Source organism: Bufo gargarizans, chromosome 5 (genome assembly GCF_014858855.1).
Source record: "Bufo gargarizans isolate SCDJY-AF-19 chromosome 5, ASM1485885v1, whole genome shotgun sequence".
In the NCBI taxonomy this organism is placed as follows: Eukaryota; Metazoa; Chordata; class Amphibia; order Anura; family Bufonidae; genus Bufo; species Bufo gargarizans.
Window position 1 is genome coordinate 388,299,734 of NC_058084.1, and position 14,811 is coordinate 388,314,544.

Genomic DNA, 14,811 nt, shown 5'->3' on the forward strand with positions numbered 1-14,811 from the left:
ATGGAGAAAGACCGCCTGATGCTCTGTTCTGAGGGAAATCGGTGCAGAGGTGTCCCCAGAGGCAACGGATGGGGTGACAGAAAAGGATTCGTCACCAGCCAAAGGCCTGTCCTGGGGAGGACCCGAGGAGGGGGGGGGGGGGGGGGGGGGGACCCTGTTGAGACCACCCGAGGTTGTACTGTGAGCTACCCCTTGCCGGACCCGGTATCTGAGCGTGCCCCATCTGCAGGGAGGACCCTGGGAGAGCAGAGGTGGCCGCAATTTGGGTAGGTAGCGGTCCAGCGACTCCGCCAGGGATTGGGAGAGTCGGACAAGGTTCCCATGGCTTTGACAGGGAGGGAGACCATTCAGGGGGGACCTACACAAAAGGATTGGTCAGGGGACATGATGAGGTCTGGGAAGAGGTACTACTGCACACAAGCAGGGACAGGCTGACTGCATGGCAACCTTCGTAGACAGCGGACGCACGTGAAAACACGTGGCGATCCGAGGAGACCCTCATAGAGCAGCCAGCAGAGGCTGTCTTATCTGGACCCGGATGCCATGTTCCCCAAAGAGGTGCTGCAGCAGCTATAGAGATGGTCAGGGCGGCTGCAGGAGAAATTAAGCAATTGAGAGGGGGGGGGTTAGCCACCCCTCCAACAGAAAACCTACGAGAGACCAGGAAAGGGTGGAGGAGATAGCCCCTCCCGAGGTGTCAGGAAGAAGCGCCCACCCAACCTGCGGAACATTTATTACTAAATTGCATGGCCATGAGATAGGAGAATTTTCAGCTACGACCACCGCTTCAATATACCGCTCCAATATACAAGAACGGACTGCGTATCCAGCCCCGCGATAACGTGACGTCATCCGCCTGAGACGTGCAAGGCCGGACGCCGAAGCGACGAACACTGTTCGCACGTTGTGGAAGGGCTGTGAGATCTGACAGCGGGATGCAGTGCCAGGACTCAGGTAGGAACCTGAACTGTTAAATTTGAACAGCAGTGAACTTACCGTTCAGGGCGGTTAAATCGATGGTAAGAAGTGGATTACACTTGAAGTGATTTATTACGCTATAACGCTGGAACTGTTCATTATCTGAACCAGCACTTGGGAGTAATTCTTGATATATGCCACTGGGACATTTTCGAATAAGTTGCGGTTTGCGGCACAACGAATATCATTAGTGCCTACATTGTTTGCGATCTTCTATTTTCAGGAATTAGATAACAATATGGACTGCAGATTGTGGTACAATTAACATAACTGTTGCCATTGCATGCGATTCTTGTATAGGATGTACTAATAAGGTTTGCACCTCAGTTTACTGGTACTATTTTATATTTTAGTGTATGTGATTTGTGATTGTTTCATTTTATATTATTACAATATTTTATTGGACTTGGCAGGTCCTATCTGAATAAATATTAATATTGCACCCTATGGTCCAGGTGTTGCGAGTGCTCACTCCCCTCTTTTCTCTAAGAATATAACCCCCCCCCCCCCCCCACCACCAAGAAAAAAAAAGGGGGGGTTGGCTTGGAGGAAGATGGAGGCTTCCCAGGACCCCAGCTAAGGTGGATCTCACCCCCCCGGCCACAGGAGGGAACCTAACCCTGGGGCAGGGACAGGGGAATACTCACCATCCGATGTCTTCGGGCACCGCAGGGTCACCCCTTCGGCAGACTCAACACGGGAACCGTGGGAATGCCGGCAAGCCACTGCGGATGCAGTCTGTGGGGACTGGGTGACCGGCGATGGTACAGAAGTACGTGCCCGCAGGGGGAGAGGCAACTAAAGTGGAACACGATGGAGCCCCAGCCTGCAGCAGGTATAACCGTGGAGATCACCGAGACCTGCAGAAAAGAGAAAAAAAAGAATAAAAAAAATAAAAAATAAACAGCAGGACCTGCAAAAAAAAAAGAAGGACAGGTCTGCCTCCTACGGACACTAGACTAAAACTGAATAGCATCGTGCCTGTGGAGAGGGTAAAGCTCACCTGGGAGGAGCCTAGTGGTAGTTGGACATATACCCATGGTGCTGTGTCCCCCAATGCCATGCACAAGAAATTACATTTTTTCCAATAAAATTTTGCTTTAGCCCCAAATTTTTCATTTTTACAAGGGGTAACAGGAGAAAATGCACCCAAAACGTGTTATGCATTTTTTCCTTAATACAGAGACATCCCATTTGTGATCGTAAACTGCTGTTTGGGGGCACGGCCGTAAAGTTCAGAGGCGAAGGAGCAACATATAGATTTTCTAACATGGAATTTGCCCAAATTGTTTTAGGGGCCATAACTTTATTTTTTTGTTTACTGAGCTGTGTGAGGGCTTTGCAGAACAAGCTGTAGTTTTTTTTGTACCATTTTGGAGTACTTTTTTTGATTACTTTATACCATTTTTGGGGGAGTTGAAGTGGACAAAAATTGAAATTCAGTGTTTTTAATTTTTATGGGGTTCAACCTTATTCTGTGGGTCGATACGGTTATGGCGATACCACATTTATATCATTTTTTTCATTATTTACTAATTTTTCAGAGTAAAATCATTTTTTATTAATAAATATATATTACGGTAAGTTATATTTAGCATCGCCACATACTGACATCCATAACATCTTTATTTTTCTCCCACTTGGCTGTCTAAGGACTTGTTTTTTGCGGGATAGGCTGCAGTTTTTATTGGTACCGTTTTAGGGTACATATTACTTTTTTTTAATCACTTTTTATACAATTTTTGGGGCAGTGAGGTGGGCAAAATTTCAATTCAGTGATATTTTTTTTTTATGGCATTCACCATGCGGGAAAAGTAACGTGATCTTTTTATAGATCATGACATTACAAACGCAGCGATACTTAACATGTGTAGTGCATTTTTTATTTTATTTTTTTCATTTGTAATCAATTATGCAGATAAAGGAAAAAGTTCAATTTTTTTGTTACTTGAAAATTTTTTTTTTTTTACCTTTTTTTTTAAAAACACTTTTTGTACCTAGATACACTTGGTTCTTGAAAGATCCAGCAATTCTAATGGCTGCAAAATACACTGCAATAGTGTATTGCAGTGTATTGTCACTTACACTAAGCCTGATCAGGCTCCTGCCTCTGGCAGGACCCGTCAGGCTTAGATACCATGGCAAGCCTGGATACCTGTGTAAGTCGTCCAATTTCCATGGTAACCATCGAGATGCTGCCACGGCAGCACAGCAGCCAGATGGGAGAGGGAGCTCCCTCCCTCTGTTAACCCCTCAACCATCGGGGCGCTGCCACAGCTCCACAGCGGCCTGATGGGAGAGGGAGCTCCCTCTGTCAACAACTTCCATACAGAAGTCTCTACGGACCACGGCATGAAAGAGGTTAAACGGCCGACATCGATCACGGGAAGGTTAGCAGAGATCGCTGGCTGTATGTAACAGCCGTGATCTCGTGCTGTCACCATACATAGTGACAGTTGAATGCCATGATGAACCTGTACGTCATGGTGGCTTAATGCACTGCAGTCCATGATGTACAGGTACATCATGGTAGCTTCAGGGGTTACATGAAATTTTACATCCAGAGAGGATCATTTTTGACTCACCTTGATTACATAAAAAAAATAATAATAATAATAATAATAATAATAAAAAAATAATAATAAATAAAATTATATATATATATATATATATATTTTTTTTTTATATATAAAAAGAAAATGGCCACAAACTCAAAGCATACAAAATAATGACCTGTAACAAGCTGTAGAACTAGCAGTGCGACAACACAGCTTCCCAGATGCTAAAAGTCCATCTCAGAGCACTAGGACTGTTAAACATACTGAAGCAAGTGCGCCACGTTTATTATCTTTAGACAGTTCACATGAAGCAACATAAAAACGAGTCTTCCACTAAAAAAAACAGTATAATGCTCACTGCAATGCTCCTATAAATGACGAGAGCAAAATAAAACAAAACGCAATCAAGCACAATCCACAGGTTTCTGCCGATGTCTTCTCTGATGAGCTTTTGTCATAAGTCCCTCAGATTTCAGTTTCATAAATAGAATTAGTCATTTACAAGGTGCGGACATCACATACTGGATCTTCATGTTTCCAGAGTCTCTTCATTGGCCCCACAAGTGTCCACGACACAGATCAGACAACTGGTCACGGGGAAGGCTCGGACTTTAGAGTTGGCAACCCATTTATCTGTCTCGGTATTGTATTCAAGAATATTTCCTAAACGTCCCACTCCCTGAAATCCCGCCAAGACATAAATGACAGAGCCCACTGCAGCGCACTTCACAGTGACCCCTTTCCAAGGCATCGGGGACACCATCTTCCATTCATTTAGCTTGATATCATGGTACTCAACACTGTCTAAGCCACCTAGAAAACCGCAGAAAATACATGTTAGAACAGTAAAATGAGTATTAACTTATGACAAAAATGATTTAAAAAGGATTGTTTTCATTTTTAAAAGGCAGTACAGGATTTTGAAAAATCAACTTCAAATTCAAAACGTATTTTATGGAAGGGAACAAGTTAGGTACCCAGGTTATAATCCTACAGCATCCTAGCATAATCTACAAAGACTGTGGAAACACCAATGTCACTCACACACGGGTGTCCCGGATTTGCTCCGGATGCGTCCCGGGTGCATAGCAGGAATGCGTTTTGCATGCGCGTGATAAAAAACTGAATGTGGTACCCAGACCCAAACCTTTTCACTGAAGTGCGAGTTTGGGTTAGGTTTTCTGTAAATTTTATTATTTTCCCTTATAACATGGTTATAAGGGAAAATAATAGCATTCCTAATACAGATTGCTTAGTAAAATGTCGATTGAGGCGTTAAAATAAATAAATAAATTAACTCCCCTCTTGTTCGCGCAGCCGGCATAGTCTTCTTTAGTCTTCCTTCAGGACCTGCAAAAGGAGCTTTGATGACAGCGCAGGTCCTGCTGAATGAAGATAGAATCTCGCCCGTGTGAAAGGGGCCTAAGGGTACTTTCACACTTATGTTGTGAGGATCCGGCAGGCAGTTCCGTCGCGGGAACTGCCTACCAGATCCAGAAATCCGTATGCAAACGAATATCATTTGTAGATGATCCGGATCAGTCTGACAAATGCATGCAATTCCAGATCCGTCTCTCCGGTGTCATCCGGAAAAACAAATCCAGTATTTATTTTTTTCACCTTTTTAAAAGGTCTGCGTGGGAAAGCGGATCCGGCATTAATACTTTTTAATAGAAAGTGTTCCGGAATTTTTGGTATTTTCTTCGGCCAAATACCGTAAAAGGACTGAACTGAATACATCCTGATGCGGACAGAACTCAATACCGAAAAAGCCGTTTGCTGTCACCTAGTGACATGGCATGGTAATGCAGACACACTTAAAGGGATTCTGTACCTTTATATTACGGATGACCTATTCTCTGGATAAGGGATGCCCACCCTGTGGACCTCCAGCTGTTGCAAAACTAAAACTCCCAGCAAGCCCTAATAGCTCCAGGCTGTCAGGAATGCTGGGAGTTGTAGTTTTGCAACAGCTGGAGGGCTGCAGGTTCAGCATCCCTGCTCCAGATAGATCATCAGCATCTGAGTGGCGGGTGTCCGCCGATCAGCTGTTTGAGAAGTTTTGAGAAGGCAGTGGCACTCGCAGTAGCGCCGTGGCCTTCTCACCGTTTCTCGCAGGCCAGTGACATCAGGACTTTTATTACTAGCATAGTTTACTTCAATGGGGCTGATCTGCACCCAGACCATGTGACATAATCGTGATGTCTCTGGCCTATAGGAAACCGTGAGAAGGCCGCTACTGTGAGTGCCGCTGACTTTACAAACGGCTGATCCGCCACCCGCCACTCCGATGCTGATGATCTATCCAAAGGATAGATCATCAGTAATAAAAAGGTACAGAACCCCTTTAAAGAGAACCTGTTTCCACAAAATGCAATCTGTGAACAGCATGTTATAGAGCAGGAGGAGCTGAACAAATTGAGATAGTGTTTTGAGAGAAAAGTAAAAACTTGTAAATTAGTAAAACTTGTAAATTATACAACCTCTTCTCATTCTATACTTAAGACCGCCCCCTGACAGCTATCTGTATACACACTTACACAAAGAAAGCTATCAATCACTGATAACACCTTCCCGTGTACAACTGAAGTCAGAAACAGCCGAGATTTAATTTAATTCTGTTTCCTGAACAGGATAATGGGGGCGGCCATCTTACCTGAGCTGTTGATCTGCTTTACATCAGCCACCATGGGCCTTAGACACAATCATCTGGAGGGGACTCATTGACTTCTATGGGAGAGTTTTCTATGCACACTCTGTAATCTACGCAGGTCATTTTACACGCAATGAGTAGAAAAGCTTTAAGCATTGCTTATTATGAACATATACAGTGAGGAACATAAGTATTTGAACACCCTGCGATTTTGCAAGTTCCCCCACTTAGAAATCATGGAGGGGTCTGAAATTCACATTGTAGGTGCATTCCCACTCAGAGAGACAGAATTTTATTTTATTTTTATTCAGGAAATCACATAGTATGATTTTTAAAGAATTTATTTGTCTTGCACTGCTGAACATAAGTATTTGAACGCCTGAGAAACAGCAAGAATTCTGCCTCTCAAAGACCTATTACTGTGCCTTTAACCCCTTAGTGACCACCCATACGTGTTTTTACGGCGGTCACTAAGGGGCCTTAGGCTGGGCTGCCGCGTTTTTACGGCGGCCCGGTCTAAGCGCTGCACGGCTCCCCCGTGCAGCGGGGAGCACGGATCCGGCTCTCACATGAGAGCCGGGACCCTGCTCTAACAGCCCGGACCGGCAGGAGTGCCGATCCGGGCTGTTTAACCCTTTACATGCCGGGCGCAATGGCACCCGCTGCATGTAAAGTGGTGACAGAGGGAGCGGACTCCCTCTGTCTCCCATCAGCTTCCGTTCAGGGCCCCGAGCCTGTCTTCAGTTATTTCCAGCAGGCCGTGCCTCTCTGGCGCCACCTGCTGGTAAAGGTTTGAATAGCATCGCTATTGAAATGCTATTGAAATGTAATGCCTTATAGAGATAATGCATTACATTTTAAAAGCAATCAAAATACTGTATATTATAGTCCCCTTGTGGGACTTTTAAGTAGTAAATAAATAAATAAATACACATTTATTAAATAAAAAAAATTCCATAAAATAAAAAAATATGCTTTTTTTTTCATTGAAAATACGCTTTTCAATGAAAAAAATTGCAAAAAGAAAATATTCCCCATATGTTTGGTATTGCCGCGTCCGTAACGACCCGGACTACATATATATTACATAAATTATCCCCTATGGTGAACGCCGTAAAAAATAAAAATAAAAAAAAAGACAGAATTTCTAATTTATTCTTAGTTTCCACCGAAAAAAACGTAATAACAAGCGATCAAAAAGCGACATTTACTCCAAAATGATACCAATGAAAAATACAAGTTGTCCCTCAAAAATCAAGCCCTCACACAACTCCATAGAAAAAGAAAAAAAAAAAAGTTATGGGTCTTGTGAAGTGGCAATGCAAAATAATTTTTTTTGGTTAATAAAAGGGGTTTTATTGGAAAAAAAAGTAGTAAAACGTAAATAAAAATTATAAGTATTTAGTATCACTGTAATCGTACTGACCCAGAGAATAAAGATATTATGTTATTTGTACCGAAAAATGAACGCCGTAAAATTTATAATTTAAAAACGCAGTGGCAGTATTGCTATTTTCCCCATCTCCCTCCCAGAAACAGTTAATAAAAGTTAATCAGAAAGTTATGTGTACCCAAAAATGGTTCCATTAAAAACTACAACTTGTCCCGTAAAAAACAAGCCCTCATAAAGCTATATAGACGAAAAAATAAAAAAGTTATAGCTCTTGGAACGCGACGATGAAAAAAGGAAGAAAAACGCTTGGTCATAAAGGCCCAAACAGGCCTGGTCACTAAGGGGTTAAAAATTCCACCTCTGCTTCACTCATTAATCTAACTTAGTAGCACCTGTCTGAGCTCTTTAAAGGGGTTCTGCAGTTTGTTTAAACTGTTCCTCTGTATAGATCATCAGCATATGATTGTCGGGGGTCCGACATCCGGGACCCCAGCCGATCAGCTGTTTGAGAAGGCAGCAATGCTGGCAGTGGCTCCATGATTTCTAAGTGGGAGAACATGCAAAATCGCAGGGTGTTCAAATACTTCTGTTCCTCACTGTAGGCGTTATCCGTCATTGTAATTCTGCATGTGATAACGACTCTGTACATACTAACTAGTTTCTATTATTAGCTGCTTGTGCGAAAATGACAGGATTTTAGGATTCTTTTAAAATATAGATAGTTACATTGAAAAAAAAAAAAAGGGTCATGTTCTGATGACATTGCCTTTAAGACACTGGTTGCAGATCTTTCAGGTTTAAACAGGTGTAAAAGGAGGAAATAAGAAGGTTGATGCTAGAATAAACTCAAAGATAGCAACTAGGGATGAGCGAATCGACTTTGTTCCAATACTATATGGAGCAGGAGCTCCAAGGTACCAATTGGAACCAAACCCGAGTTCGGGAAATGTTTTTTTACAGTACAAATGAATTTATGAAGTTATTACCCGAAGTCTTTGGAGACTTCGCGAAGCAATAACTTCGGCTCATCGGAGCCAATACATTCTAATACTGTACAGAACTCCTGCTCCGTACAGTATTGGAACAAAGTTTTATGCAAATCGACTTCGGATGTTTCATCTAAAGTCGATTTGCTCATCCCTAATAGTAATCCCCCCCAAAAAAATATATATAAGAATAACCTTCTAATGGTGATAAACACTTTTTGTTATGGATCCCAAGAAAATAGAACTTGGGGGGAGGGGCACACTAAGGTAATCGCTAACTCTAAAGCCTCATTCACTCATACGTGTCCATCCTTAAATTTGTGAAAAGGTGGTCAGTGATGACTCGGTGAAGATGTCCGTGTTGGGTCAGTGTCCATTTTTTACGGTCCGTGTGACACTGAACAGCTAAAAAAAAAAAATTATTTGCAAAGCATCTCTTCCTAATGATCCGTGTTTTTCACAGACCCATAGACTATAATGGATGTGATGGGTCCGTAAACAGGGAAAAAAAATAGAGCATGCATCCGTGCTAAAATAAAAACGGACCCATGGACCATGCTAAAACACGGATGTGTGACCACCACATTAAAATGAATGGGGACATGTTCTGTCCGTGGAGAACACATACAGCACACGTCCACGTCACTGACGTGTGAATGAGGCTTAAGTAATCCTTTGAAGAGTGCCACCTTCTCTGCAGTGAAGGAAAATGCAATCCCATCAGCTCTACTATTAGAACTGGACGTCAGCATACCCAGGCCATTCTGTCCACCAATTGCAAAGATTTTGTCTTTCACAAACACCAGTCCATGGTTTTTCCGAGCTTCAATCATTGGGCACAGTTCAGTCCACCTATTGGTATAAAATTAGAAAAGAAATAAAAATAAATAGTATTAACATGAATGGAAACCGCTTAATTATTAATAAATAAAAAAAGACTCTAGAAAATTATGCTGACCACACAATGAAAATAAAACGTACACTATTCGCTACAACAGATTTTGGCTATGTTCACATCAGTTTGTCAGCTTTACGTCTCAAGGACTCCCAATATACAGTCTCGACCAAAAGCTACAGATATTCCACCGTTTAAAGGGAACCTGTCACCGGGATTTTGTGTATAGAGCTGAGGCCATGGGTTGCTAGATGGCCGCTAGCACATCTGCAATACCCAGTCCCCATAGCTCTGTGTGCTTTTATTGTGTAAAAAAAAAAAAAAAAAACTATTTGATCCATATGCAAATTAACCTGAGATGAGTCCTGTCCCTAAGATGAGTCCATCGTGAAGGAGCCCAGCACCGCCCCATATCCTCAGAATCTCCCCCTTGCTCCCCGACGCCAGAAAGCTAGAGCGCTGTAATCTCGCAATGCGTGAGCTAGCGCATGCTCAGTTCCTTCCCTGAGGCTGATGCCAGCACAGGGAAGGAACACTATGAGGACACTGCGCATGCGCTAGCTCGCGCATCACGAGATTACAGCGCTCTAGCTTTCTGACGTCGGGGAGCAAGGAGGAGAATCTGAGGATGCGGGGCGGTGCTGGGCTCCTTCACGATGGACTCATCTCGGGTTCATTTGCATATGTATCAAATCAATTTTTTTTACACAATAAAAGCACACAGAGCTATGGGGACTGGGTATTGCGGATGAGCTAGCGGCCATCTAGCAACCCATGTCCTCAGCTCTATACACAAAATCGTGATGACAGGTTCCCTTTAAGCATACGTTCTCTACACAGCTAGCCCCTCTCCTGTCCATCCAATATGAGGTATTGGAGTATCTCACCAGTTCCTAGGGAGCAGCATACTGGACAGCTCTCTTCTACCCCTGTGCTGTGCCTTGTCCCCACACAATATGGAGACAGTACAAGCTTCACAATAGGTCATTGAGCTGCCAGGAGAAGGTGAGGGAGATGTCAGCCAGGCTGTCTGTCACAAGGGAGCTCCAGTGATAACTATCCACATACAGATATCAGTGGAGCTTCCTAACATACAGGATATGATTACCAGAGGCTAGTGATGGATGTCATACAGTTGCATCTTTCTCCAATAGGCTATTGTGACATTCATGAAATGGACACTTTTTCTTTGCCAGATTCCACTGTACGGAAAAGCGGAGACTACTACGCTCTGACGTATACCCGTCTAGTTAAGGCCAGTAAGACACTATTTAGGTCACCACCTGTCAATGTAAGCCTATGGACACATTTAGCACACCTGTCAGTAAATAAAAAAGGTGGACATTCAAGAGCGAGAACTGGATGTTCTACGGGCTGCTGCACAAGTTTTTATACATCCCCTTTTCTGATTACAAGCAAGCACGCTTTCTAGGCATACATACGTTTCTGTAGTTGGGTCATATACTTCACAGCAGTTCAGCACCCTCCCGGACACATTGTTTCCCAAGCTGCCCCCACAGACATAGATCAGCCCATTAGCCTCCACCATTCCATGACTGCAACGTTGGGTAAGCATGCTGGGCTTTATGTGCCAGCTCTCTGTCCTGGTGTCATAGCATTCAAAAAGGTACAAGGCAGAGTTTCCTTAAATCAAAGAATGACAGCTTCAGGATACAATTATATTGGAAATATATCATGCTGATGATGAAAAGAAGATGAATACGACGAGGACTGCCTAATATCAGCCCCTATAAAGTGCACACATCTCATTATGGAAACTATTTCTGCTAGAAAACACATTTCTCATCTTAGTAAGTAGTTACAACTCATTGGGTAAAGTACATGGAAAAGCTTTCACAGCTTGGACTTGTGATCCACTAGACCCGAAGTTTTCAACCTGTGGCACGTGTACCCCAGTGGGCAAATGTCATCTCTTTAGAGCAGGGATCAGCAACCTTCGGCACTCCACACCTTCGGTGCTGTGAAACTATAACTCCCAGCATGCAAACATGCTTGGCTGTTCTCGCAACTCCCATAGAAGTCAATGGAGTATTCTGGGAGTTGTCGTTTCGGAACACCTGGAGTGCCGAACGTTGGTGATCCCTGCTCTAGCGTGTACTTGCACTGTGCACATGCTGTACTTAGGCATGGCTATAGGCTTGCAAATGTTGGTGTAATTTGTTCCAGTAAGGAGTACTCGCTTTAAAACGTTGAGAAACACTGCACTACACAACCCTTATGTCACTGAGCAGTGGATACCTAATAAGTGTATGTTTTCTAAATAATGCGGTGTGAAATGCTCATGTTTTTGTAATTTGTTTGTATATAAAAGGTCCAGATTTACTAATCCTATAGATGGTATAAGCTTAGGCTACTTTCACACCTACTTTCAGTGCCTGCCGAATCTGGCAAAACGTATGCCAACTGATGGCATTTGTAAGACTGATCAGGATCCTGATCAGTCTTACAAATGCCTGATCAGTCCCAAAAATACATTGAAATGCCAGATCAGTCTTTCCGGTGTCATCCGGCATTTATTTTTTTTTCACCTTTTTTTCGGTCTGCGCAGAAGGACGTATCAGTCATTCCAGTATTTTGAATGCCGGATCCGGCACTTATACATTTCTATGGAAAAAAACGAGATTTTTGTGAAACTCACCTGTAAAATCTCTTTCTCGCGTGGTTCATTGGGGGACACAGGACCGTGGACCGTGGGTATAGCTTGCTGCTGCCACTAGGAGGCGACACTAGGCTGAAAAGTGATAACTCCTCCCCTGCAGGCTATACCCCCTCCAGCCTGGAGAGAGCATATCAGTTTGTGCCCAAGCAATAGGAGTAGGAGAAAAGAACCATACGGTAAACAACCAACAACTGACCAACGCCAGTCGGATCAAACCAGAACTGGGGCCATAGTGGCTCCACAACCGCCAACAACCACGGCAAACAGAAATCACTGGGTGGGAGCTGTGTCCCCCAATGAACCACGCGAGAAAGAGATTTTACAGGTGAGTTTCACAAAAATCTCGTTTTCTCGCTGGTATCATTGGGGGACACAGGACCGTGGGACGTCCTAAAGCAGTCCACGGGGAGGGAAAAAATCACATGCCCCTGGAGAAAAAAACGTCCTTGAGGATGCGTAACTCACTGTCGCCTGCAAGAATTTGCTGCCTGGAACAGTATCCGCCGGTGCCTAGGAAGGCACCCGGTAAGACTTGACGAACGTGTGCCCGGAAGACCAAGATACTGCCTTCCACACTGGAAGCTACTGCACGAGGAGATTGACCCGAGAATCGCCGACCGCTGGTCGGGTGGGCCAAGACTCAGCTGGGCGTTGCCCACCCGAGGGCGGAATGCCCGAGCAACTGTTGAACGGATCTATCCGGAAAACATCCTTTGGAGGCCGTCAGCCTTGACAAGGACCCCAGGATAAGAATTGGTAGAAGTCCTTAGGGCTGTAGGCGCCAGACAAGGACAAGCAAGCCCAGAGGCCAAATCACATGGCTGATTGAGAGCTCGGTCCGTGTACTACGAGGGAGAAAGAAGAGAAACCCATGTCTGTGAGGCGTGGAAAGGCGACCACCTTCTGCGAAAAAAGAGGACCTTGGACGGAACACTGCCCTATGTTCATACTCAAAGAAAAAAAGTACGTACAAGAAGGCGTAACAATTCAGAGAAAAAAATAAATAAAAAACAATGCCACCAAACAGCTGGCTCCTGGCCGCAGCTGTGGAAGCAGAACTAAAAAGCCAAGTCCTTAGGATTCACCTCTGGTCCAGAGAACAGCCCCTAGGGAGCGGAATATTGGTAGACCAACGCCCTCATAGCCAGAGAGGCTGGTGGTGAGATCTCTAGTAAGAGAAGCTGCCTGAGAATCACTAGGAAACAAAACGCCTGAGCCAGGCGAGCCCCACTGCCGGCCAAAGTATCAATACCACATGGGAAAAGTAAGTAAAATAAAAGCCAATGTGAGCACCGCCAGTGATGGGAAGCCCCGTCACTGACCATATTTCAACAAAACAGTAACGCTGCCTGGAAGGGCAGATGAGTGGAACAAAGGTGAGAGAAATACTCTTGCCGGGTGAAGTTCGACCACAACGTCTTCACCATACCCGAGGAACCCTGGGCCCGAAAAAAATAAATAAATAAATAGGGATGGGCTCCCAGAGTCGTACAACCCATGGCTACTGGTCAGCTAGACAGGAGGATAAGGAGATCAGTTATCCACCACGAGGGGAGACCGGAAAGGAAACGTGTGATCCGTACCAGGAACGAAACTCCTACTAACAGGGGACGTCGTAACAGACACCCGCTCTACCCGTCTTGGGAAGACTCTCAGTCCACCCCCGGAATGAGCAGTGAAAGAACAACCACCATTGGCTTGAGGTGATATCACTGATATCTGAAGAGAGGTAGCACCACAGTATGACTACTAGATCCAGGTCCCGCTTAGAACGGCAATCTAGAGCAGACGAGTGCCGTAGGGACTGATCTACCCAGTAGAACGCACTCAAAAGGTAGGTGCCGATCAGCCATTGTAATTACACCATCGCCACACCCGAGCCTACGACAGAAGGACAATAGCCAACAATAATGAAGAAAGACCGGCACTCACTATAGCCTTCAACAAAAGATGATGTCTTTTTTGGTCACATACAATACTCTGACGCGTTACGGCTCACATCAAGAGCCTTTCTCAAACATATGGATATGGATTGGATGTGGCAGAAGGACAACAGTTGTCAGAGCCACGTACCCTTATTGGTAGAAAACCAGAAAGAGGCCAGAACTAAAGCCCATTCCCATGTGAGACGGGGGCTCCACAGCATCTAGTGGAGATGCGACACACCGCCAGAAGGGGAGGCCCTACCAGGGAAGCCCCAAGAGTAATGCACACGCCATACTCCAGCCGAGGAGTAGACCACACCGTAGAGGTCACTGATTCTCGTGGTAGAGGAATCCGCTGCCTGACGAAAGAACTGTGCAGAAGGAGCCTTCGCATGTAGTGGAGACTCAAACACCCCTCGTGCGGTAGGGGCTACCGTATGCTCTGCCAGCGTGGACATGAGGGGACGGCCTGAGAACATCCAGGAGAAGTTCTGGTATCAAGCTGGCCCAGTCAGTAGAGCCAACCCTAACCCCTCCACCTGACAAGGGCGCTGAACAGGAGCAACTGCCGAATTAGTACCAGGGTAGAACCCCTACCTGAGGGGGGCTGTCTCGCTACAGCGATTAGGAGCATCTGGCCCTAGCGTGAAGACTACCCTGCGAAGGAGAAGCCGTTGTAGTAGCCACTGCAGATTGCCAGCATAACGCCCTCATCTAGATAAGGATGAGTGGTGGACTCAGCA

At 44.7% G+C, this 14,811-nt stretch overlaps 1 protein-coding gene across 1 annotated transcript in view; it reads right to left on the reverse strand.

The window, feature by feature from the left end:
- Positions 1 to 3,724: 3,724 nt before the first annotated feature.
- The window catches only part of KLHL7 (kelch like family member 7), a 63,007-nt gene continuing 51,920 nt past the window's right edge, over positions 3,725 to 14,811 (reverse strand). Inside the window, exons 9-11 of the mRNA XM_044293222.1 lie at positions 10,906 to 11,107; positions 9,323 to 9,420; positions 3,725 to 4,349 (exon numbers count right to left, since the gene is read on the reverse strand). Of these exons, the coding sequence (XP_044149157.1) occupies positions 4,066 to 4,349; positions 9,323 to 9,420; positions 10,906 to 11,107 (584 nt within the window). The 3' untranslated portion in view covers positions 3,725 to 4,065. The remainder of the gene's footprint in view (positions 4,350 to 9,322; positions 9,421 to 10,905; positions 11,108 to 14,811) is intronic.